Source organism: Heptranchias perlo, chromosome 11 (assembly GCF_035084215.1).
Source record: "Heptranchias perlo isolate sHepPer1 chromosome 11, sHepPer1.hap1, whole genome shotgun sequence".
Taxonomy (NCBI): domain Eukaryota; kingdom Metazoa; phylum Chordata; class Chondrichthyes; order Hexanchiformes; family Hexanchidae; genus Heptranchias; species Heptranchias perlo.
This window is the reverse complement of record NC_090335.1, coordinates 25,520,674-25,543,567: the sequence shown is the minus strand read 5'-3', so window position 1 is coordinate 25,543,567 and position 22,894 is coordinate 25,520,674. Positions and strand designations below refer to the sequence as shown.

At 41.8% G+C, this 22,894-nt stretch overlaps 1 protein-coding gene across 2 annotated transcripts in view; it reads left to right on the top strand.

The window, feature by feature from the left end:
* Positions 1 to 22,894, top strand: part of LOC137327183 (MSL complex subunit 3-like) — a 58,109-nt gene that overhangs the window by 31,369 nt on the left and 3,846 nt on the right. For both annotated transcript variants that reach the window (XM_067992720.1, XM_067992721.1), the window contains 4 exons: positions 3,018 to 3,283; positions 4,406 to 4,506; positions 11,290 to 11,389; positions 13,481 to 13,565. In XM_067992720.1, the coding sequence (XP_067848821.1) occupies positions 3,018 to 3,283; positions 4,406 to 4,506; positions 11,290 to 11,389; positions 13,481 to 13,565 (552 nt within the window). The remainder of the gene's footprint in view (positions 1 to 3,017; positions 3,284 to 4,405; positions 4,507 to 11,289; positions 11,390 to 13,480; positions 13,566 to 22,894) is intronic.

Sequence of the window (22,894 nt, the reverse complement as noted above, 5' to 3'; positions counted from 1 at the left end):
TAAGGATAGAGGTTAAGAAAGATTTCTTTACTCGTGATTGTTGGAGCATGGAATGGTTTGCCACAGAGTGGTTGAGGAAGAGGTCATTGCATCTTTTAAGGGAAAATTGGATAAATATTTCAAACCAAGGAAGATACAGAGCTGTGGAGAGAGAACAGGGCAGCGGGATTAGTTTTGGATTTTTCCATCTGACTTCCTTTTGCGATCCTATGTTTATATATTTATATTATGGTAAACAGTTCAATAACATTTAGAGCTACATCACGACCTTGAAGTTTATACTAAATTATTTTTACCAGTTAAAGCATGCTGGGCCATAGTGGGAGTGGTAACTGAAATTTTGGTTGAAAAGGTGGATTTTGAGAAGGTTTTTAAAGATGAGCAAAAAACTGGAGAGGCCGAGAGGTTTAGGGAGGGAGTTCCAGGAAGTAGGGATGAAGGGGGTACCCCAATAATGGGGTGAAGTTGGGGAGGGGAAATGCGTAAATGGCCAGAATTGGAGGAGACATCAGGCTAAAGGGATAAGGTGAGGCATGGCAGTAGAGGGATTTGAGGACAATGATGAGGATTTTCGATGCAATGCAGTGGGTTTTAAAGGAAGTAGGTGAGCAGATTGCAGATGCCCGAACTATAATCTTTCAAAGTTCTCTAGATTCAGAAACTGTCCCTCTAGATTGGAAAATTGCACATGTCACTCCGCTTTTTAAGAAAGGAGAGAGAGGGAAACCGGGGAATTATAGACCAGTTAGCCTAACATCTGTTGTGGGGAAATTGCTGGAGCATATAATTAAGGATAGGGTGACTGAACACCTCGAGAATTTTCAGTTATTCAGGGAGAGCAAGCATGGATTTGTGAAAGGTAGGTCGTGCCTGACAAATCTGATTGAATTTTTTGAAGAGGTGACTAAAGTAGTGGACAGGGGAATGTCAATGGATGTTATTTATATGGACTTCCAGAAGGCATTTGATAAGGTCCCACATAAGAGACTGTTAGCTAAGTTAGAAGCCCATGGAATCGAGGGAAAAGTACGGACTTGGTTAGGAAATTGGCTGAGCGAAAGGCGACAGAGAGTAGGGATAATGAGTAAGTATTCACATTGGCAGGATGTGACTAGTGGAGTCCCACAGGGATCTGTCTTGGGGCCTCAATTATTCACAATATTTATTAATGACTTAGATGAAGGCATAGAAAGTCTCATATCTAAGTTTGCCGATGACACAAAGATTGGTGGCATTGTAAGCAGTGTAGATGAAAACATAAAATTACAAAGGGATATTGATAGATTAGGTGAATGGGCAAAACTGGCAGATGGAATTCAATGTAGACAAATGTGAGGTCATCCACTTTGGATCAAAAAAGGATAGAACAGGGTACTTTCTAAATGGTAAAAAGTTAAAAACAGTGGATGTCCAAAGGGACTTAGGGGTTCAGGTACGTAGATCATTGAAGTGTCATGAACAGGTGCAGAAAATAATCAAGAAGGCTAATGGAATGCTGGCCTTTATATCTGGAGGACTGGAGTACAAGGGGGCAGAAGTTATGCTGCAGCTATACAAAACCCTGGTTAGACCGCACCTGGAGTACTGTGAGCAGTTCTGGGCACCGCACCTTCGGAAGGACGTATTGGCCTTGGAGGGAGTGCAGCGTAGGTTTACTAGAATGATACCCATACTTCAAGGGCTAAGTTACGAGGAGAGATTACACAAATTGGGGTTGTATTCTCTAGCGTTTAGAAGGTTAAGGGGTGATCTGATCGAAGTTTATAAGATATTAAGGGGAACGGATAGGGTGGATAGAGAGAAACTATTTCCGCTGGTTGGGAATTCTAGGAGTAGGGGGCACAATCTAAAAATTAGAGCCAGACCTTTCAGGAGTATGATTAGAAAACATTTCTACACAGAAAGGGTGGTTGAAGTTTGGAACTCTCTTCCGCAAACGGCAATTGATACTAGCTCAATTTCTAAATTTAAATGCGAGATAGATAGCTTTTTGGCAACCAAGGGTATTAAGGGATATGGGCCAAAGGGAAGTATATGGAGCTAGATCACAGATCAGCCATGATCTTTTCAAATGGCGGAGCAGGCACGAGGGGCTGAATGGCCTACTCCTGTTCCTATGTTCCTATGAAACTGGGAGTCAGTCGAGGTCAGTGAAGACTGGGGTGATGGGCAAATGGTATAGACACGGGCGGCTGAGATTTGGGCAAGCTGGAGTTTATATAGGGTGAAGAATTGGAGTCTAGAGATGACAAAAGTGTAATGAGTTTTGGCGGTAGTGCAGCTGAGGGAGTGGCGGAGAGAGGCAGTGTTGATGATGAACAGGATTTGGGGTTTGAAGCCCATCGCTTGGTTGAGCACAACACTAATGATACAGCATGAGTGAATGCCCAGGGCAGGGGATAGAATTATCAGGCCAAAAGTGATGGCTTCGATCTTCCTAATGTTCAAATTCAATCAAGAGCGTGATTTGAAGACCAGCACTCTGTCTTTTTCCACCTGCTTGACCATGAAGGAACTTAACAGCTGATAGGATAAACAGTAACCAGCTGATCCTGCAGTCACTACATGCTGCACTCTGCTCACTGGCTCTTCAATTCAGATTTGAATTAAATGGCATCAGCAGTTGCTGTGCCACCTGGTAACTTCCTTTAAGTCAGGTGGATGGAGAGCAACAGTATTTCAAAACCTGCTTGTGATTAAAACTTAAGTGCTGGTCATTGGAGAGATTGACTGGGAAACCTTTGGGAATATCATGACTCAGACAGATGGACAGGCCATTGTTACTGAACTTTTGGTGTACTGAATAGCCCCTGTCCAGACTACTTTGGTAGGGTAACTACTCCAACAAGGGCCATTGTCGACTTTGTTCGTTTTATTTGTGTGCCTGTTTTTATGTGTCCATTTTTAATATGTCTGAAGGTGTACCACTAAATATATTATTCGCCTTGACATTTATTGAAGAATTGCACTTAACTAAGTGTTTATTCTGTTTACTAACGTTTGTGTTTTTTTAATAGACCTCAAAAGGAACATTCACCAAGTCCTCCTCCTCTTCTGAACCCATCAACACCCCAATCCACAGACAGCCAGCCTTTGTCAGGAGACTCTGCAACACCAAAGCGACGAAAGATTGATCCTGAATCCGTTCAGTCATTGAGGCGATCTACACGGCATGCATCGGGATGTGACAGGCTGTCTGAAAGCAGCGCTTCCCCCCAGTCAAAGCGCCGGTTCTATGAATCTGCTGCCCAAATGCCCAGGTTACTTTTACACTTGGAGAAAAGTTAGTGTTTAACACTTTAGCTTCAATAAATTGGTGTTGAACTTAATTTGAAAAAAATCCTTTTCCAGATTGCCCATGAGGGTATTCTTGTTGCTTTGAACACATCACTTATTTAATTGTGAAATATTCACTTTTGGAGATAATTGGTGACATAGCCACATTTAATAATGGAAAATTACTAGTTAAATGACACAATGGTTTAAAATGTGCACCTGTTTTCGTGAATTAACATTTTAGGTTGGGTCAAGTGTACGAGACTAGGCGCAGTGATGGGTTAATGTCCTTCTGTGTCTGGGACCTGGATTCAAATCCAGTCCAGACTGACGGGATAAAAGTCCTCTCTGTCTGTCTGAAGTGGTCCTATGTCTGTTTAGTACCTACTGGTCATGGTCCCACAGCACTAAAGTGGCAATCTCACTTAAAGATGTCTCGTGTGAGAAATGTCTGATCAGAGCACTATATAACTTCTCCATGATGTCTTCAGGCGAGCAGCATTCTGTTTGCTTTGTTTATTGCTGCTCCATAATGATCTCCATATCCTATCTGCTTCACCTTTAGCTATTTCTGCATTATCCATGATATACTTATGACTTCCATTTCCCCAACAATGTGTAGTACCGTAAACTTATCTCTATTAAATTTCACCTGTTACTACATTGCCCAATTCCAGATTTTATCTCACTCCTTTTGTAGGTCACTGATTGTTTTGTCCAGTTGAACAGCCCTCTCTGTGAACTTGACCAGTTTGTATTGGGTTTCTGTATCTTGGTTACGAGTATAGATTAGGTACAGTAGGAGCTCAGCCTGAACCCTGGGAAATGCTTAAATGGGATACTTTGTCGATAGCAAATAACCACTTTTTTGGTGACTGTATAAGTTAAATTCTGTTTTCATTACATGGGGTTTTGATGATTTTAACTAATGTTATGGAGATTACATTCTGTGATTCAGTTTTTCGCTTGTGAAAACCAGTGGCTGTGGAAGTAAATGGCATGTTTATGCTGTTTTAAGATGTTACTGTTTTGGAGGATTGTGCTTGAAAGTAGCCCCTCATATTTTCTTCTCTTTATGATAACTTTGTAAAATCAGATTTAATATTTTTCATTTAAATTTATTTTAAAGAAACGCCTGTCCATAGTGGCTCTTCATCTCCTGTAACGCTAACACCTAGTAAAGAAGGGGTTGCAGTGTTCGATGGCAGAAGGAGTAATGAATTGAATGAGGTAAGTGTCCCTAACCTCTTTTTGGACTCAGCATGAAAGTGTGTGTATATGATTTTTAAAATGTTATAGCACAAGTTTATAGCTTGCGTGTTCTTAATGTGGACCATCTTTTTTCTCTCAGAAAAGCAATCCATCCGTTAATAAAATGCCATCGTTGGAAGCCAACAATTTGGTGCATTTATACTGAGATGCATAGTCTATGAGAAATATTCAAATTGTGGTGTTTTGTGTTCAGTCTGAAATCCATTTGGAATTCCTACCAACTTGAATCTGCTGCGTAAGGGTTAAAGTTGAGAAGCACTTCACAAGGACACTCATTCCAACATGGGGGAAGACTTGCCTCTCAAAAAGGTGCTTGGGAGTGAAATTGGATCGGACTGGCCTACCGGTACGAACTGGGCACAGGGATCGATCCTCAAGAGGGGAGAGAGCTAGGAAGGTGGAGAGGTTTAGGGAGAGCGTTCCAGAGTGTGGGCTGAAATGGCCTAAGGCTCTGCAGCCAAAATGGGGGGATGCAAAGTAGATCAGAGTCAGAAGAGCAGAGGGTGCATACAGGAACGTAGGGCTGAATGATGTTGCAGAGACAAGGAGGGGCAAGGTCATGGAGGGATTTGTAGGTGGTGATAAGTATTTTGAAATGGATGCATAGGTAGTTAGGAAGCCATTGAAGGTTGGCAAGCACAGGAGTAATAGAGGAACAGGACTAAATGTGGGATAGAATGCGTGCGGCAGAGTTTGAGCTGCGTCATATTTCTGAAATGTGGATTTTGTTGGAACAATGATAGTATTGTAGCAAACCAATTGCGTTAACTTAATTTTTTATTTATAAACTGTATTTTCATATATCTTTAAGATGAGCTGTGGATTACTTGATGGATCTACAGCATAATTTTTATGATGACAGTTGTGATCAGTTTTTGTATTGGAGTTGTTACGTTAACTTTGGGTCAAATTACAATTTACCTAGAAAATTTTGCACAATTTCCAAATTAATCTTTTCCAAAATTCTGAAGCCAAGGTACAGTTACTTTATAAAGGAGACAGACTGTTTACATGGCAGGAGTTCTTTGAAAATTTTAGTTTAAAACATACTGTATATTTAAAAAAATTCTTTGGGAGAAGAAATATATTTACTCTCGCCTCCATGGAGATCCAACATTTTGCTTGGTTGAAGGACCAGTTTCCATTGCACTGACCATCAGCTGCTTGAGTACAGAGTCGAATCCAGAAATTTTTGTGGGTTAATCACAGGACTAGTGCAATCTGTTTACTATGACTTCAATTCCCTAAAATATGTACAAATTTGCTAGATAGTTTGCATCAATAAATAGATAACTGGATTGCATTTATTAAAGAGCAGCCTGTGTAATATTTTACATGTGTTTAGTCGATCAGCTGATCAGTTTTATTTAACAGATAACTAGTTCTACAGATGCTATAAGCAAGTGTGTAAATGTGCTAATACCACACTGCGGCCGCTAAATTGGGCCGTGCAGTGCCCGCTGTTTCGGTGCTGGACTTGCGCTGGATGCCATCTTGGTATAGGAGTTAGCGCATGCGCAAATACCGAACGCTGGAAACATGTAAAGAAGGGAGAAAATGTATGCAATCAGTGTGCAACGCTGATTTAAAGTGATAGACACCATTTTGAACCGTAACACTCAACTTAATGCTCAGTCTTAATCACGCACACCTGAACGTGTCTTAGACTGCCTGGAGGAACCCCTACCAGTGCTATTTAAAGGGACAACGCAGGTGTTGCAGCTTAGTTGCTGGATTATTGCTTCTGGCTGTCGGTGGAGTAGGAAGTGTTTTTTTTGAAGCTCCCTATACTTACTGAGAGTTCCTAGACTACATTTGAGAGTGCTTTGGCAGGTACTGCCTCACGGTTTGGAAAGTTACAACTGTGGTTGATCAACATTCCTGGCAATCATGGGTGGTCTGCTAGAGCTCCCACTGGGCATTGAACACGACTGGGAGCATGCAGAGAGGCCACTCATAGCAGGTCAAGCTGCGAGGAGAGGGAGGACATGGAGGTGCACTGAGCAGGAGGCCCTATCCAATGAGGGCCTTCCGGGATCAATTCTCTTACCTCAATATGACCGAGGAGGATTGCATCCGACACCTGAAGTTCACCAAGGAAGCAGTGACCGAGATCTGTCAACTGGTGCGGCCACAACTGCAGCCTCAGAGCAGGGCAAGGACAGCATTGCCTATGGCTGTGAAGGTCTCCGTGGTGCTGAATTTCTACGGCTCAGGATCATTTCAGGCCTCTGCTGGTGACATGTGCAACATCTTGCAGTATGCAGTGCATTGCTGCAAAGCCCTGTGCAAAGTTGGAGCTGGACTCCTCCATGCCCCTTCTCATTGTGTGCAGGCTTTCCAGTGCCCCAAGCATTTGATGGTGTATGCCCATCAGCCATCTTCTGTAGCCTGGCCCATCGAAGTCCTCATCTGTCTCATCTGCAGCAGAACTAATGAGCGACCTCACCCTCCAGCGAGCTGGCACCTGTGGTATCCATTCCCCCGGTGTCCGGTGTCTCACCACGTGCAGATCCCTCCTCTAACCTAGCCTCTAAAGGACGCGCAGTGTCAGTCTCTGAGCTGGTGGAAGCAAGTGTCAGATCGAGTGATGGTGTGCCTTCAGTGTTCCCCTCGTCGTCGTCCTCCTCCTCCTCAGATGGTGCTGCCACGTGTTCTTGGGTATCTGCAATGACAAAGGGAAATAGGTCGAGTTGTAGAGTGGGGAGAGGAGCAAGTAAGATGTGCGTGCCGACAGCATCTGCAGCACATGAATCAGAAAAGATTATGGGAGGAGGGAGATGTGGGAAAGGAGAAGGAGCATTAGATATGCGGAGACCCCTCCATCGGGACCTCCAACGCAGCATGTTGTCACGGCTGCAGCGACGGCCCGCCTAATGATCCAAAGCATTGTCTCCTGTAGTGGGGGTGAGGACGTGGAAGTGTCCCTGTCCACCCTCGGGTCTCTCATGCTGTCGGCTGTTATGTGCCACCTTCTCCTGCAAGATAGAGGACATTGTGTCAGTGAGTATCCTGCAAGATGTGTGGGTAATGTGCCTGTCGTGGTCGAATAGCTGCCAGTGTGTGTGACCTGTGAGTGGTTGTTGTGTGGCCTGCAAGTGTGGTACTATGTGCTGGTGAGATGCAGCATGCCAAGTGCAGCATTGCATATGGATGGGCAGTGTTTGTTGGTGGTTGGGTGATGGGGAGTGTGATGTGTGGAGCAGCGGTGCAGTTGGTAGTATGTGCCACTTGACACTTGCATTCACTCACCTTGACCACTCGTGGTGCCATGCTCCTGGCGTTAACTTCCTGCGCCACAGCCTGCCATTGCCTGCGGAGCTGCAGTCTGGAGGGTCTCCTGCCACCCTGCGGGTACATGTTGGCCCTCCTATTGTCTACCCGCAGGGCTTCCTGTGCATCATCGGAGAAGCGTGGAGCCGTCTCTCGCGCCAGTCCTGCCATCCTTGCAGCCATCCTAGTGAACTGTGGACGTGCCATTTAAAATGTGCACCTGCACCTTTAAGAGGCACAGGCTGCTGATGACGTGCGCTGAGCACGCCCCATTTCTGACTTCCTCATTCTCCGTGCAGCCTCTCAGCAGCACAGGTAGTGCTGGCTGCATGGAGCTATCATGATAATTAACAGGCAGCATGCACTTCACGTTGGTCTTGATCACACATCACCCCTGTCCTCGCTGGCTTACGTTGGCTCCCAGTCTCCCAGCGCCTCCAATTTAAAATTCTCATCCTCATGTTTAAATCCCTTCATGGCCTCGCCCCTCCCTATCACTAACCTCCTCCAGCCTTACAACCTCCTTCCTCACCCGCAAACTCTCTGTCCCTCTGATTGTAGCCTTCTATACCCCCCCCCCTTCACCCCACAACTGCCATTAGCCTTCAACTGTCTGGGATTCTTTCTCCGCCCCTCCCAAATCTCTCCACCTCTCCTCCTTAAAATCTATCTCTTCGACCAAGCTTTTGATCGCCCCTCATAATATCTCCTTCCTTGGCTCGGCGACTGTTTTTATCTAATTTTGCTCCTTGAGTTGTTTTTCTACAGGTACTATAGAATTGCAAGTTGTTGTTGCACAGAATAAATATATACTTTTTTTTTTAAAAAGGAGACTACTACATGTTTCAGCTGTGGATAAATAGAGGTTAGAAACAAACCAAAATTGAAGAAGGTGGCATATGGCCCCTATATATATATATATAATTTAAAAATAAGAGCAAATACAAGAAAATAAGGAAAGAGGTTATGAAAGGGGTAGGAAAGCAAGGATAGAATATGAGGAGAGAAACTCAAAATTTGGTATCTTTAATTAAAGGTAAAATTATTAAGTATCTGGAACAAGAGTAAATAATTAAAGCAGCCAACATGGATTTCAGAAAGGAAGATCACGCTTGGCAAACCTGATAGTTCTTGGATGAGTGACAGGTATAGGGATGGGAAAATGCAGTGGATGTGGTGTAGGGGGCCTCTGAGAAAGCCTTTGACAAAGTACCATACAGCAGACTATAGGAGAATATTAAGGGGTATGGAATTAGGAGGAGATTAACAAATTAAATCAAAAAATGGATAGAAGGGAGGAAACAAAGTGTAGGAGTTTAAAGGTAGTTTCTGAGTAGTTGGAAGTGTGTAGCGGTGTTCCATAGGGTTTTATTCTGGGACTGCTTCTGTTCACTGTGCTCATCAATGATTTGGATATTGGGCTAGAGGGAATGGTGTCCAAATTTGCAGATGGTGCTAAAATAGAAGGTTATGTAAATAATTCTGAGGACCAAAGGAAACTGCAAGGGGACATTGATAAGATGGTGCAAAAAAGTGACAAGTGGAATTCAGTATCAGTAAATGTGAGGTGGTACATTTTTAAAAAAAAAAGTAATTATACTTTGAATGGGGGGAGGCTGGCTGATATGAAAGAGCAGAGGAATTTGGAGGTTCAGGTTCACAAGGCATTAAAAGCAGTACCTCAAGTGGATACGGCCATATGAAAAGCTAATGGAATACTAGGTTTTATGGTAAGAGGTATGGAATAGAAAAGTAGAGATGCGTTGGTGAATCTATATAAAACCTTAGTAAGATCACAGTGGGAGTGTTGTGTATCATTTTGGGCTACACACTATAGGAAAAATTTTGAGACAGTCGAGAAGGTACAGGGCAGATTCACAGGGATGTGCCTGGTATGAGGAAATAGAAAGACTTGGAAAATTTGGGGCTGGCTTTTGTTAGGACAGAGGAGATTACATGGCGAATTGATAGAGATGTTTACAATCATGCAGCTTTTGAATAGATTAAATGGAAACATTTAATCTTGTTTCCCATGATTGAGGGATCTATAATGAGGGGAGATAGATATAAGATTAAGGCTCAGAATTTGCTGGAGCAGGGCACCTCACGGTGAGTGCCATGAGTTGAATTTCTTTATCACCCTTCAGCTCCAATTAATTTTGCGCCGCAAATTGCTGGAAATGTGAGCTGATAACGGAGCGGTGAGGTCAATGGGGCATCTGGGGCCTTGGTGAATGATGGACCAATAGTCTATCTCCTTAGCCAATGAAATTTAAGGATAGAGAAAGAAACAGAGTGAATGACAGAGGTAGAAATAGGGTGAAATAGAGTCAAATTAGATAGATAGAGAAATAGAGGGAAAAAAAGAGACAGAAAGGAAAAGTAAGAATTTTTTAAAAAACCTCTAGGAACAATTTACTATTTGCAGGAGTGAGACTCCGCAGTTTAAATTGTTCCCTTTGTCCGCCTTCGAGGTTGAGTGGCATTACAGGAACATAAATCTCATCATTAAAAAGGTCCTTACATTGTGAAGTACCAGTCCTAACTTTCTGCGGCGTGTTTAATTTGTATTTACGGTGCGAATCCTGCAATTTCTTGACTCATGGGAAGATTGACAGCGAGATCCCGTTTTTGTGATGCTAACAGCGGAGTGGTGCAAATCGTCCAACGATTTGTGGCGATTCGCAACTCGCGGCGTATCTCTTCCTTGCCACAAATTGCAGGATTTTTTTTACACTAATAAAGCCGTGTGTCTTTAACTTGCTGTTATTTTATCAGCAAATTCTGGTCCTAAGTGGAAGAGATTTAGGAGAGAGCAGGAGAAACTTTTTACAGAGTTGTGAGGCTGTAAGATGCACGATCAGAGTTAGTGATTGAAGCAGAGACCGTGTCAGCATTTAGGAATAGATTAGATTAGGTGGTTGAAGAAAAAGGGAATAAAGGAACTGGGCAGGCACATGGATTAGGACTACTGCTCATATGGAGGATAAACACTAAGATAGGCTGATTGGACCGAATGCCCTTTTTTCAACTTGTATTTTCCATGTAATTCTATGTAAAAATGTTCTATTTTGAAAAAACTTGAGATGTACAGAATTGAGAACATTTCTTAGTAGTATTAGTTCAAAATATTTGATTTTGTTATAGAAAAGCATCCGCAATCTTTGATAGTTTAAACATAATATATTTCATTTTAAAATTTATTTTTGCTGGACAGTGGAGACCTAAAATGTGCTGTTAGGTTAGAGTTGGCAATGGATGTTTATGATTTAGTAAACCGAATCTTGAACATGACTAATTAGATTGGGAATCATTTAGGTATAAAATATAACGATGTGCTGTTGATTGGATTAGGATTCTAGGAGTGCATTGGAATTAACTTTAATCTGTTGCAATTCTGTGTGCTTTGACTATACTTTAAAAGCAAATATATGTCACTGAAAACTGATTCCTGTGTTGGTTTAATAGGTTTTGTCTTGGAAAATGATGCCAGATAATTATCCACTGACTGAACAGCCTCCTGCACCCTCGTATATCTATGGAGCTCAGCATCTTTTGCGACTATTTGGTAAGTCTTTGTACATTTTTATTTTCATTGCAGGTGTGCAGAGGAAATATATTATCGCGCATTATAAATAGTTGCCATATCACTTTTTTAAATGGCAAACTAGTCAAAATCTGACTTTTCAATTTTGGTGTAAGGAATTTTTGAAAATGGTAGCTGAACCTCTGATAATCCTTTGTCGTGGCATATTTTGCAGGGCTATGGGGAAAGAGCAGAGGAGTGGGACTAATTGGAGAGCTCTTTCAAAGATTCGGCACTGGCATGATGGGCCGAAATGCCGACTTCTGTGCTGTATGATTCTATGATTTACTTGGGAAAGATTTTAATTAATTATTCTAACTGGTTTTGAATGTTAAGTGAAAAATGGTATCTTTAGGCGTTAACCATCGTAAGGTGGATCTACCCTTTATAGATATGCTGTAGCATAAACAAAATCCTTTCCATTGGGTCAAAGTCCCCAAAATGCTACAGCGTGTCACAGAACCACATCGTGATAAATGCAGTTTTGAATTTGTTACTGTGGATGTGTAACTCCTAGAGTGTAGTGTGACCTATGTGGAAAATTTACAAATAACTTTGGGCTTAAATGGCAGGAAAAAAATTGAGAATTTGGGCCCGATATTAGGAGGGAGGCGGGTTGGCAGCGGGGCGTCGACTGGCGCGTGGGTAACGCGCCCAGTGAAATGGGTGGGTTTGGCACGCAATCGTAAGTAAATTGAAGCCACTTACCTTGGCTTCTGGGTTTCGGGCTGGAAAGCTGTACAGCGGGCGGACTGCGCAGCCGCATCATAGGCTGTCAGCTGGAGGAGCCCCATTTAAAGGGGCAGTCCTCCACTGACTGACGCTGCAGAAAATAGGCAAAATTAACCAAAATTATACAGTGGAGCAGCTCAGAGGGAAGGCTGCTCCCAGGTTTAATGATTCCTCACTCCAGGTCTTACTGGATGGGGTGAGTAGGAGGAGGGAGATCTTCTACCCGGCGGACGGAAGGAAGTGGCCTGCCTCTGCCACCGAGAAGGCCTGGCTTGAGGTGGCAGAGGAGGTCACCTGCACCACCAACATATCATGCACCTGCATACAGTGCAGGAGGCGCTTCAATGACCTAACCAGGTCAGCCGAAGTGAGTACTCTTACTCATTCCCCTACACTCTGTCTGCCACATCACCGCCCCCACCCCACATCTCCTTCTGCACTGCCAACACTACTCTATCACATCACTCCTCACACTCACTGAACCCTCATCCTCATCTTACCTGTACTTCCTCACCTCCCCAGTACTCATCCCACCACTACCACTCAACTCAATCCTCATACAATCTCATGGCTCTGCCTCATATTCACCCTATCATGCACCTCTTTCACGGTCAGCCTCACCCAATCTACCACTATCTGTGCTGCAGCCACAGGGTGTGCATCACATATGTGTAGTAGGAAGTTTGGCCGTCCTATAATTGACCCCTTTAAGTTTGTTTCACCTTTTAATGCAGCTTAAGCCATTAAATAAAAATTCTGAGTGCACAATGTTGTTTCAGATGAGGTTTTTTGTGATGCTGAGGAGTAGTAATGATTGTGGTAGGGCCAGAGGGGAATTTTGGTGCTGACCTTGGGCAGTGGCCAAAGTCCATCAGGCGATCAGCAGATTATTGGAAATAATTACCTGTTCAGGTGCTGGTCATTGAACACTCAACAGCTCGGTGGGGTGGAGGGGGGAACATTCCCTTGGCAATGATACACCAGTGGCAGCTTCAGCAAATACTATGATCCACCATGGGTTGCAGGGAGAAGGGGAAAAAAATCAGTAACAGAATGGAAGGTTTTGAGGAGGAAGGAGTACAGAATAAGTACATTATTGCATCTTCAGCAAATGCTGCAAATCCATATTGGGATGTGCAGTAAAAAATACAGTAAATAACTGAGAATAAGAGGTTTTGCTTACTTGCTTCAGCAAGTTCTGTGAAATAAAACAAATAGTATAATAAATATGGTCACTGTCTTTTGGTTACCAAGGTACACAGTGGATGATGAAGGAAACTTCAATGCCATCTAGTAAATTGTTTTGATTGAATTACATTTTCTTTATCAATTTTGTTACAGTGAAGCTACCAGAGCTGTTGGGAAAGATGCAAATTACTGACAGGAATCTGAAGGTCTTAGTGAAGCACCTAGAGCTGTTCCTTAGGTAAGATTTTAATGTACTCATAGAATTTTGTGGAATTAGTGGTAACCTGCTGCAGTGGATTGAGAATTGGCTGAAGCAATAGCTAAAACAGGGTTCTAGCTTGTATTTACAGGACAATTCACTATAAAACAAAACATACCATTTTGTCCATGTGCATGACTTTGGTTAGGCCTCAGTTAGAATACTGTGTCTAGTTTTGGTCGTCTCACATGGTGGCTCTGGAAAGGGTGCAGAGGAAGTCCAGAAGATTAATTCTCAGTTTGAAACATCTTTGTTACCCAGATAGGCTCAAAGAGCTGGGTCTGTGTATTTTAGAAAAGAGTAGACTCGGGGGTGATTTGATCGAGGCTTATAAAATAATAAAGGAACTAGATTGTGTTCATGTGGACCAATTATTTCAACTGGATAGGTTCAGGAGGACCATGGGGTCACACTTAGAAGTTATGCAAGGGCGGAATGAGGTTAGATGTTAGACGATTGGATTGTTCTTTTCCTAGAGAATAGTGGACCTGTGGAACAGGTTGCCTGCTCGTGCGGTTATCACTGATTCGCTGCATTCCTTCAAGAGAGAGCTGCACCTGCTACCGGCTGGGGCGCAGATCAACTCATCCAAGGCCAGTTTCAGTCACCTAAAGGGTTCAGAGAGGAATTTTCCAGATTTTTTTTGTTAATTGGCCTGGGTTTTTATCTGGTTTTTCACTTCTCACAGGAGATTACATGGCTCTGGGCGGGTGGGGAGTGTCTGTATTGTGATGAACAAAGCATTATAATTATATGGGACAGGCTAGATAGACCGTGGGTCTTTCCTGTCTGTTATTTTCGTATGTTCATTTTTTTTTGTTTGCCTATTTCTTATTTTTGATGTTCACTCTTAACTTTTTTCAATGAAACAAGAGATATTATGCCATTGAATTTAAATTTCTACATGTGATTCATTGAAGAGCCATCAAATGTGAGAAAATGGTGTTCACCATTGCTGGAATCTTTAAAATGGTTTGAAACATTTAAAAACATTAGCCCATGGTTATAAAAAATGTGGCAGCAACTGAATATTTGTTGGATAGTAAGCAGACAAATAATATTTTGTCTTAAGTACTGAAAAGACAAAGTAAAAATTAAGACTTTTTTGTTTCTCATTCTAATTATTATGATTTTCAACCTCTTCAGTTATATTCAGCTCCACGCTTTGGTAATTCTTTCTGATCTACACTGGAAAAGCAAATGGTAAAGATAGCTGTTAGAACTGGTAGATTGGGTACCCTACCAGATAGCTTGACCACCTGTCAAGTTGTGTTTTAGAAATCATAGCTTTGAAATTCCACTAAGATAATGGGTTCAAATGCATAGTGCTTTTATCTGAAATTGCTTTCTCTGCTGTTCTAGCAGAGCCGTTACCCCATTTATTTAACTCTACTAAATTGGCAAAGAAAGCAACTTCAGACAAATCTCAGTTCCTACCTGTTAGCTGAGTGTTATCTCAAGCCCCCTCTGGCCAATGATGGAATATTGGAGCTTTTCTTAATGGGCTGCATAGAAAACTGATCGCTTGATTTTGTCTCAGTAGAGACTAAAAGCCAAGCAGACTTGCTGAGGATGGTCCATTCTCTGCCAGATTCTGCGCTAAAACTTAAAAGAGATATGGCTGGGCTGTTGATCCTCTAGAATATAACGATGGGAGGAGCAGCAGCATGAGTTGCTGCCTGTTTATGCCAGATACACAAGAGCACAGCAGCTGCACCTTAACATTACGTACCAGTGAAAAGGTACATCATGAATAGCAGCAGCGAAGTTTAACCCACTACTTCTGGCTGTGGAGCTACTTTCCAGACAACATTATTTACTGGAAATTTCCTTCCATACAGAAGTTTAAGTGTGGAATTAACTATCATTTCCTGAACCAGATTTTGTGCTCCCAACAACTGCCTTGCTGCAAATGTCTCAGCCTACAACTTTTTTACCATGAGGTGTTGCATCCACTATTTATCTGTGTATAGAGTAATTCTAGTGACTTTATCTGCTCAAAGCAAATTGAGAACAGGAACTTCCTTAATCTTAAACCTCTTAAACTGGACAAAGGCATCCGTGTTATAGAAGGAATAAAGTGTAATTGAAAAGAACTTTCTAAAAAGATAAACTAACTTTTGTGCTTCACTCCAATTTGTTCAAATGCCACTGACTCTAGCCTTGGGAATCATGTCAGTGGCCCCTCCTGAAGCATATCTTGGGAATCAGTAACCTTATCCACAGTTCAATAGGGAGAGAATAATAAAGAATCTCTGAGAAACTTGTAAAATTAGTTTTATTAAAACTTAATATTTTGCATATGACAGAAACATCCAGAAAACATTTGGTGAGCCATTCCTGCTCTTCCTAATTGCATTTATTTATTTACAATAATTGAGCTTGATTTGTAATCTGATTGCTAGGTCCCTCCCTATTTATACCATTTAATGGCAGAACACATTTTATTGCTGCCAATGCTGATGAATCCTGAAGAAAAAAATTAACTATCCAATTTGCCAAGCAACTATCCTTGTGTGTGGATTTCTAAATGGGAGCAATTATAAATATTAAATTGAAGACTAAAGCAAAAGCAAAATGCTACGGATGCTGGAAATCTGAAATAAAAACAGAAAATGCTGGAAAAGCTCAGCAAGTGAGGCAACATCTGTGGAGAAAGAAAAGTTAACTCTTTCTTTCTCCACAGATGCTGCCTCACTTGCTGAGCTTTTCCAGCATTTTCTGTTTCTATATTGAATTGAAGCATTTGGACCAGATGTATATTTAGCTGTACTTAACTGTGACGTACACTAACAGCATGAAGAATTAACCCCTCACATAAAATACACCACAAAATGCTAGAAAATATATAGCTGCTACGTCAGAACTTGAAAAGAGAAGGATTTTACTCGCACTTTCTAATATGACAACAATTCTTTATTTTGCATGCATGTGACATTTTGCCGGGAGGATAAGCCATTTCTGTTACACTCTTTAAGTTTGGGAGGACAATAAATGCAAATAGAGTATGGCCTGATGGTCTAGCTACCGGTTCATTCATTTTGACAACGTTTATATCTATATTATTAAAAAGCTCATGGAGGACAAGCACTTCCTGTTATGATTATTGCCGATGCTTTTCTATCAGCATTTAACATTGGCAAATATCGATATTGCAACTTTCATTCAGTTTTGCTATGTCAACTGTCATGATGTAGTTACAGGCTCTCAAGATTACTCTGTGGTGCAAATTTCTGAAGTATATCTCCCAACTCTGTTGCCATCTTGTATCTTAAAAAATACTTATATTCAACAACAGACCATAGGACATACCAGTATTTGTAATAAGTGTTAACCTCTCCCGGATGAACATTTGATTTGATTGCTGCCATCTTTTTACTTGTACCATACAACACACTGGTAGTACATGTCACACTGGTCTGACCAGTGTACAGGACAATGGTGATCATGGAAGAAAATTCAAATTTGAACTCCACATTTTATAAAAACTAAGTTTGAAGAATAACTTTCACACAATTCAGCTTACCTGAAAGCAGGGATGGGGACTGGTGGTTTGCGAGTACAAGGCTTGATGGCCGGCGCGGACACGATGGGCCGAAGGACCTCTATCCGTGCTGTATAACTCTATGACTCTATGACTCTAAGAGTTTAAGTTGGAAAAGCATGCACAACTTGAGTTAATGGATTATGATTTAGCAAGGAGGTACTATATGAAATATTGGATTTTAGTGTGTGCTTTTCATTTTAAGTGGTACAGCCTCCTTTTTGTAATATTGACTTTGCAGCCATTCAGTCTGGTGATCTAAATGAATCGAAGTACAGTCTATATGTAATACTGAAGCATTGAAGTCAGTGGTATTTATAAATGTCAGCTCTCTAGTGCATAATTAATTGATTCCGTTCAGTCCACAATAGTGTACACCACTTAAAACGTATGCCTTCTAAACTTAGTTTATTTTTACCTGATGAATATTGTTTGTTTTGAGGCAGTACATATAGGGTGACTATGCTCCTATGCTTTTGATGTGTGTGGGAGAAAAACTCACTCAAAGTGCCACTATTTACTTTTGGAGATCTTCCTGCTTTGCTAATAATCCCACTACTGTTTAGTTTTGCTGGACAGCAGAGTCTTGTTAGTGACCATAGCCTACAGTTGAAGTCTTGCATTATTTGTGTGCATTTTGCTTTGCGTGCCGTTCTGAATTTTTAACAACTTTTCATGCATTTCCAGAGCTGGAATTCTATAAATTGAAGTCTTAAGGAGATGAAATGCATGTAATACCACTGCTTTGTCATGTCAGGTACAATGTTGGATATATATCAAGGCGGGCAAATGGAGTTGAGATACAGATAACCATGATCTAATTAAATGGTGGAACAAACTCGAGGGGCTGAATGGCCTACTCCTGTTCCTGTGTTGCTATATGGATTCTGCTGTGAGACCATATGAGTGAAATTAAATACATAACACACACATGCTATTCGGTCCACAAATATTACATTGAAATATAATCCCTGCTAACTGAGGAATGCAACTGTTGTTATCCATAAGCAACTTGAGCTTTCTTATTATTTGATGTCCATAACAGTAAGACTTTGACCATTTGCTATTTTTTAAAAATGTAATTGCAATCGTATTGCTAAGGAAAGGTTTAAAGTTTTGCCAAAATGATAAAAGACTGAAGGCTAAGAGGCCATAATGATATCCATCCAGAATAACAGATATATAGGAGGGTTGAAGAACAATCATTTTGGACTTCTAAACCAGACTTGGAGGGAAATTAAGAACTTAGCATAAGTGAAAGGTTGGCTGCAACATGCCTCCGACTCATGTGTTCAGAGACAAAACATGATAAGTGACTAACTTAAAGCATGTTCAAATATTGTTGTAGCATTGTCCGCACCAGAGCGTCTCAAATGCCTTACTTTTTCCCAAGCTGAGGTTTCCCCTTCATAGGGTCAGCAGGACCCTTGACTGTATCTGTCCCATTTCCTGGGCCTCTGCTCTTACCCACTCCCTCTCTTATCACAAAAATTGCCATGTTTTCCTCACCTTCTACTCCTTCAGCCTCTGCATTTACCAGATCATCTTTCTACCTCACCAAGCACAGTGATACAAACAGTGTGAATGGTATAGAGGGTGCAGAATTCTTAAATTGCATACAGGAGAATTTTTTTAGCCAGTATATAGCAAGCCCAATGAGAGGGGGGGCAGTTCTGGATTTAGTTCTAGGAAATGAAGAGGGGCAGGTGGAAGAAGTAGCAGTGGGAGAGCATTTTGGTGGTAGTGATCATAATACAGTTAGTTTTAGCATAGTTATGGAAAAGGACAAAGACAGAGCAGGAGTTAAAGTTTTCAATTGGGGAAAGACCAATTTTACTAAACTGAGAAGTGATTTACCAGAAGTAAACTGGAAACAGCTACTTGAAGGTGAATCAGTGTCAGAGCAGTGGGAGACAGTCAAAGGGGTGATTCAAGGGGTTCAGGATAAACATGTTCCCACAAAGAAAAAGGGAGGGGCTGCCAAATCTAGAGCCCCCTGGATGTCAAGAAGCATTCAGGGTAAGATAAAGCAGAAAAAGAAAGCCTATGATAGACACCGGGAACTCAATACTACGGAAAGCTTAGAGGAGTATACTAAGTGCAGGGGTGAAGTTAAAAAGGAAGTTAGGAAAGCAAAGAGAGGGCATGAAAAAATATTAGTGGGTAAAATCAAAGAAAACCCAAAGATGTTTTATAAATACATTAAGAGCAAGAGGATAACTAAGGAAAGAGTAGGGCCTATTAGAAACCAAAAAGGTAACCTATGTGCGGAGGTAGAAGATGTGGGTATGGTTCTTAATAAATACTTTGCATCTGTCTTCACAGAGGAGAGGGATGATGCAGGAATTGAAGTTAAGGAGGAGGAGTGTGAAATATTGGATGGGATAAACATAGTGAGAGAGGAAATATTAAGGGGATTAGCATCTTTGAAAATGAATAAATCACCAGGGCCAGATGAAATGTATCCCAGGCTGTTAAATGAAGCCAGGGAGGAAATAGCGGCGGCTTTAACAATCATTTTCCAAACTTCACTGGATACAGGCGTAGTGCCGGAGGATTGGAGGACTGCTAACGTTATATCGTTGTTTAAAAAGGGAGCGAAGGATAGACCGAGTAATTACAGGCCAGTCAGCCTAACCTCGGTGGTGGGCAAATTATTGGAATCAATTCTGAGGGACAGGATAAACTTAGAAAGGCACAGACTAATCAAGGACAGTCGGGACGGATTTGTTAAGAGAAGATCGTGTCTGACTAACTTGATTGAATTTTTCGATGAGGTGACAAGGAGGATCGATGAGGGTAGCGTAATTGATGTAGTCTACATGGATTTTAGCAAGGCTTTTGACAAGGTCCCACATGGCAGATTGGCCAAAAAGGTAAAGGCCCATGGGATCCAAGGGAATGTGGCAAATTGGATCCAAAATTGGCTCAGTAGCAGGAAGCAAAGGGTAATGGTCGATGGGTGTTTTTGCGACTGGAAGGCTGTTTCCAGTGGGGTGCCATAGGGCTCGGTAGTAGGTCCTTTGCTTTTTGTGGTATACATTAACGATTTGGACTTAAACGTAGGGGGCATGATTAAGAAATCTGCGGATAACGCAAAGATAGGTCGTGTGGTTGATAGTGAGGAGAAAAGCTGTAGACTGCAGGAAAAAATCAACGGACTGGTCAGATGGGCAAAAAATTGGCAAATAGAGTTCAATCTGGAGAAGTGTGAGGTAATACATTTGGGGAGAGCAAACAAGGCAAGGAAATGCACAAAAATGGGAGAATGCTGAGAAATGTAGAGGGACCTTGGAGTACATGTCCACAGATCCCTGAAGGTAGCAGAACAGGTAGATAAGGTGGTTAAGAAGCCATATGGAATGCTTTCCTTTATTAGCCGAGGCATAGAATATAAAAGCAGGGATGTTGCGCTGGAACTGTATAAAACACTAGTTAGGCCACAGCTTGAATACTGCGCACAGTTCTGGTCACCACATTACAGGAAGGATGTAATTGCACTAGAGGGTGCAGAGGAGATTTACGAGGATGTTGCCAGGACTGGAGAATTTTAGCTATGATGACAGATTGGATAGGCTGGGGTTGTTTTCCTTGGAATAGAGGGGACTGAGGGGTGATTTAATTGAGGTGTACCAAATTATGAAGGGCCTAGATAGAGTGGATAGGAAGGACCTATTTCCCTTAGCGGAGGGGTCAATAACCAGGGGGCATAGATTTGAAGTGATTGATAGACGGATTAGAGTGGAAATGAGGAAAATTTTTTTTCACCCAGAGGGTGGTGGGGGTCTGGAATTCACTGCCTGAGGCAGAAACCCTCAACTCATTTAAAAAAAAAATACTTGGATGTGCACCTGAAGAGCCGTGATCTGCAGGGCTAAGGACCAAATGCGGGTAAGTGGGATTAGGCTGGGTGGCTCGTTTCTCAGCCGGCGTGGACAAATCTGTGCCATAAATTTTCTATGATTCTAAGCAAAGCTTCCCCTCCCTTCCTTTCTCTGCTTTGCAGAGGATCCAGTCCCCCCGCCCCCCCCAGCATACCCTGTTCACTTTTCCATCAATCCTACTTCCAGCTGACCTACATCCAATACCTTTCCATGCAAGAGATTCAAAACCTGTCCACTTACCTTCTCCCACACTACTGTCTGAGACCTCAAATGCTCCTTCCATGTGAGATAGCAGCTTTTGTGCATTCCTCCAATCTGGTGTGCTGTATTCACTGCTCACAGTGTGGTCTCTTCTATATTGGGAGAAGACCAAAAACAGATTAAGTGACCCTTTTGCCAAATACCTCCATTCCATCTGCAAGTACAACCTCAGCGTCTCTGTGGCTTGCTATTTTGACTCCCCTCTCATTTCCACTCTGACCTATGTCTTTGACCCCCTACACTGTTCCATCTCGGCTCATTGTAAGATTCAGCAACGATATCTCATCTTTCTCCTGGGCACTCTACAGCTCTCTGGTCTGAGCATTTTTTTCAGATGTAAGGAATCTTACAACACCAAGTTATAGTCCAACAGTTTTATTTGAAAATCACAAGCTTTCGGAGGCTTTCTCCTTCGTCAGGTGAAGTGTGGGATTCCTTGAAAGTTACCACATATATAGTCAGAGAACAATGCCTGGTGATTACAGATAATCTTTCCAACTGCCCGTTGTCAAGGCAATCAAAGTGTTCAGACAGAGAGACATTACATACAGGACCACCAAATATACAAACGGCCAGAACAAAAGACAGACAGACAGAGAGAGAGAGAGAGAAACATCCGAAAGGAAGAGAAAGAGAGAGAATGACCCATTGTATTAAAAACAGATAACTTTTTTCAAAGCAGCGGGGGCTGGTGATGGTGGATCTATCTGTTCATGGTAGGGGGGAATTGACATATCTGGTGCGGAGCCTTAATTGGAGTACAGTGGTGGTGGAAGGTGGGGGGGGGGGGGGGGGGAAAGAGTCTGCACTGGTAAACCCCACTCTTTTTTTGCCAGCATTTTCTGTTTTCATTTCAGACTTCCTGCACTTACAGGGGAAAAACCCTTCTAATTTCCCTCATTTTCTTGCCTCTTTGTTGTGGTGCCTCCCATGTCTTTTCACCTTTTAAATTATTTGCTCATTCTTTTGTTCGTTTCATGTCTTTCCCTCACCTCACTGACCACCTAGTTTTCAGGCAATTCAGCCCATTAATTCGCTCTTCATTATTAGAATATTTGTTGTTTACCCAGCTCCCCATTTTTCCCAACCTTACTAAAAAAAAATGCTTTATGGTTTTAATTTTCAGTTCTGGTGAAGGATGTATATCTGAAATGTTAAACTTGTCTTTTCTCTTTACAGATGCTGCCTAACCTGTGTGTTTCCAACATTTTCTGTTTTTAATTCATGAAAGTTATTGCTATCCTAAAGTGATTTGTAATGCCTATGTTACTAAATCACGACTTTCAAATTACTGGCTGTAAAATAATTTTGATGTAACTTTAAAAAAAAAATTACTTCTGCTTGCATTTTTCATCCCATCAAACAGACTGCATCTGACTTGTAATTATTAACATGTCCCATATATGGTGAATTCCCAATCTTAGCCTGGGCAGTCATGCAAGGTGCATTGTTCCTAAAGTTGAACTTGTGACCAGTTTCTGGATCTTCTAGCAGTTAGTTACAAAGCAGCGTTGGAAGAAGGTTGTAGGTTTGCAGGGAAGGTGCCTTTCAACATTTGAAATACATTGTAGCCTTGTTCAATACCGACATTTTTAATGAACTCCAGCTTATTTTGTATC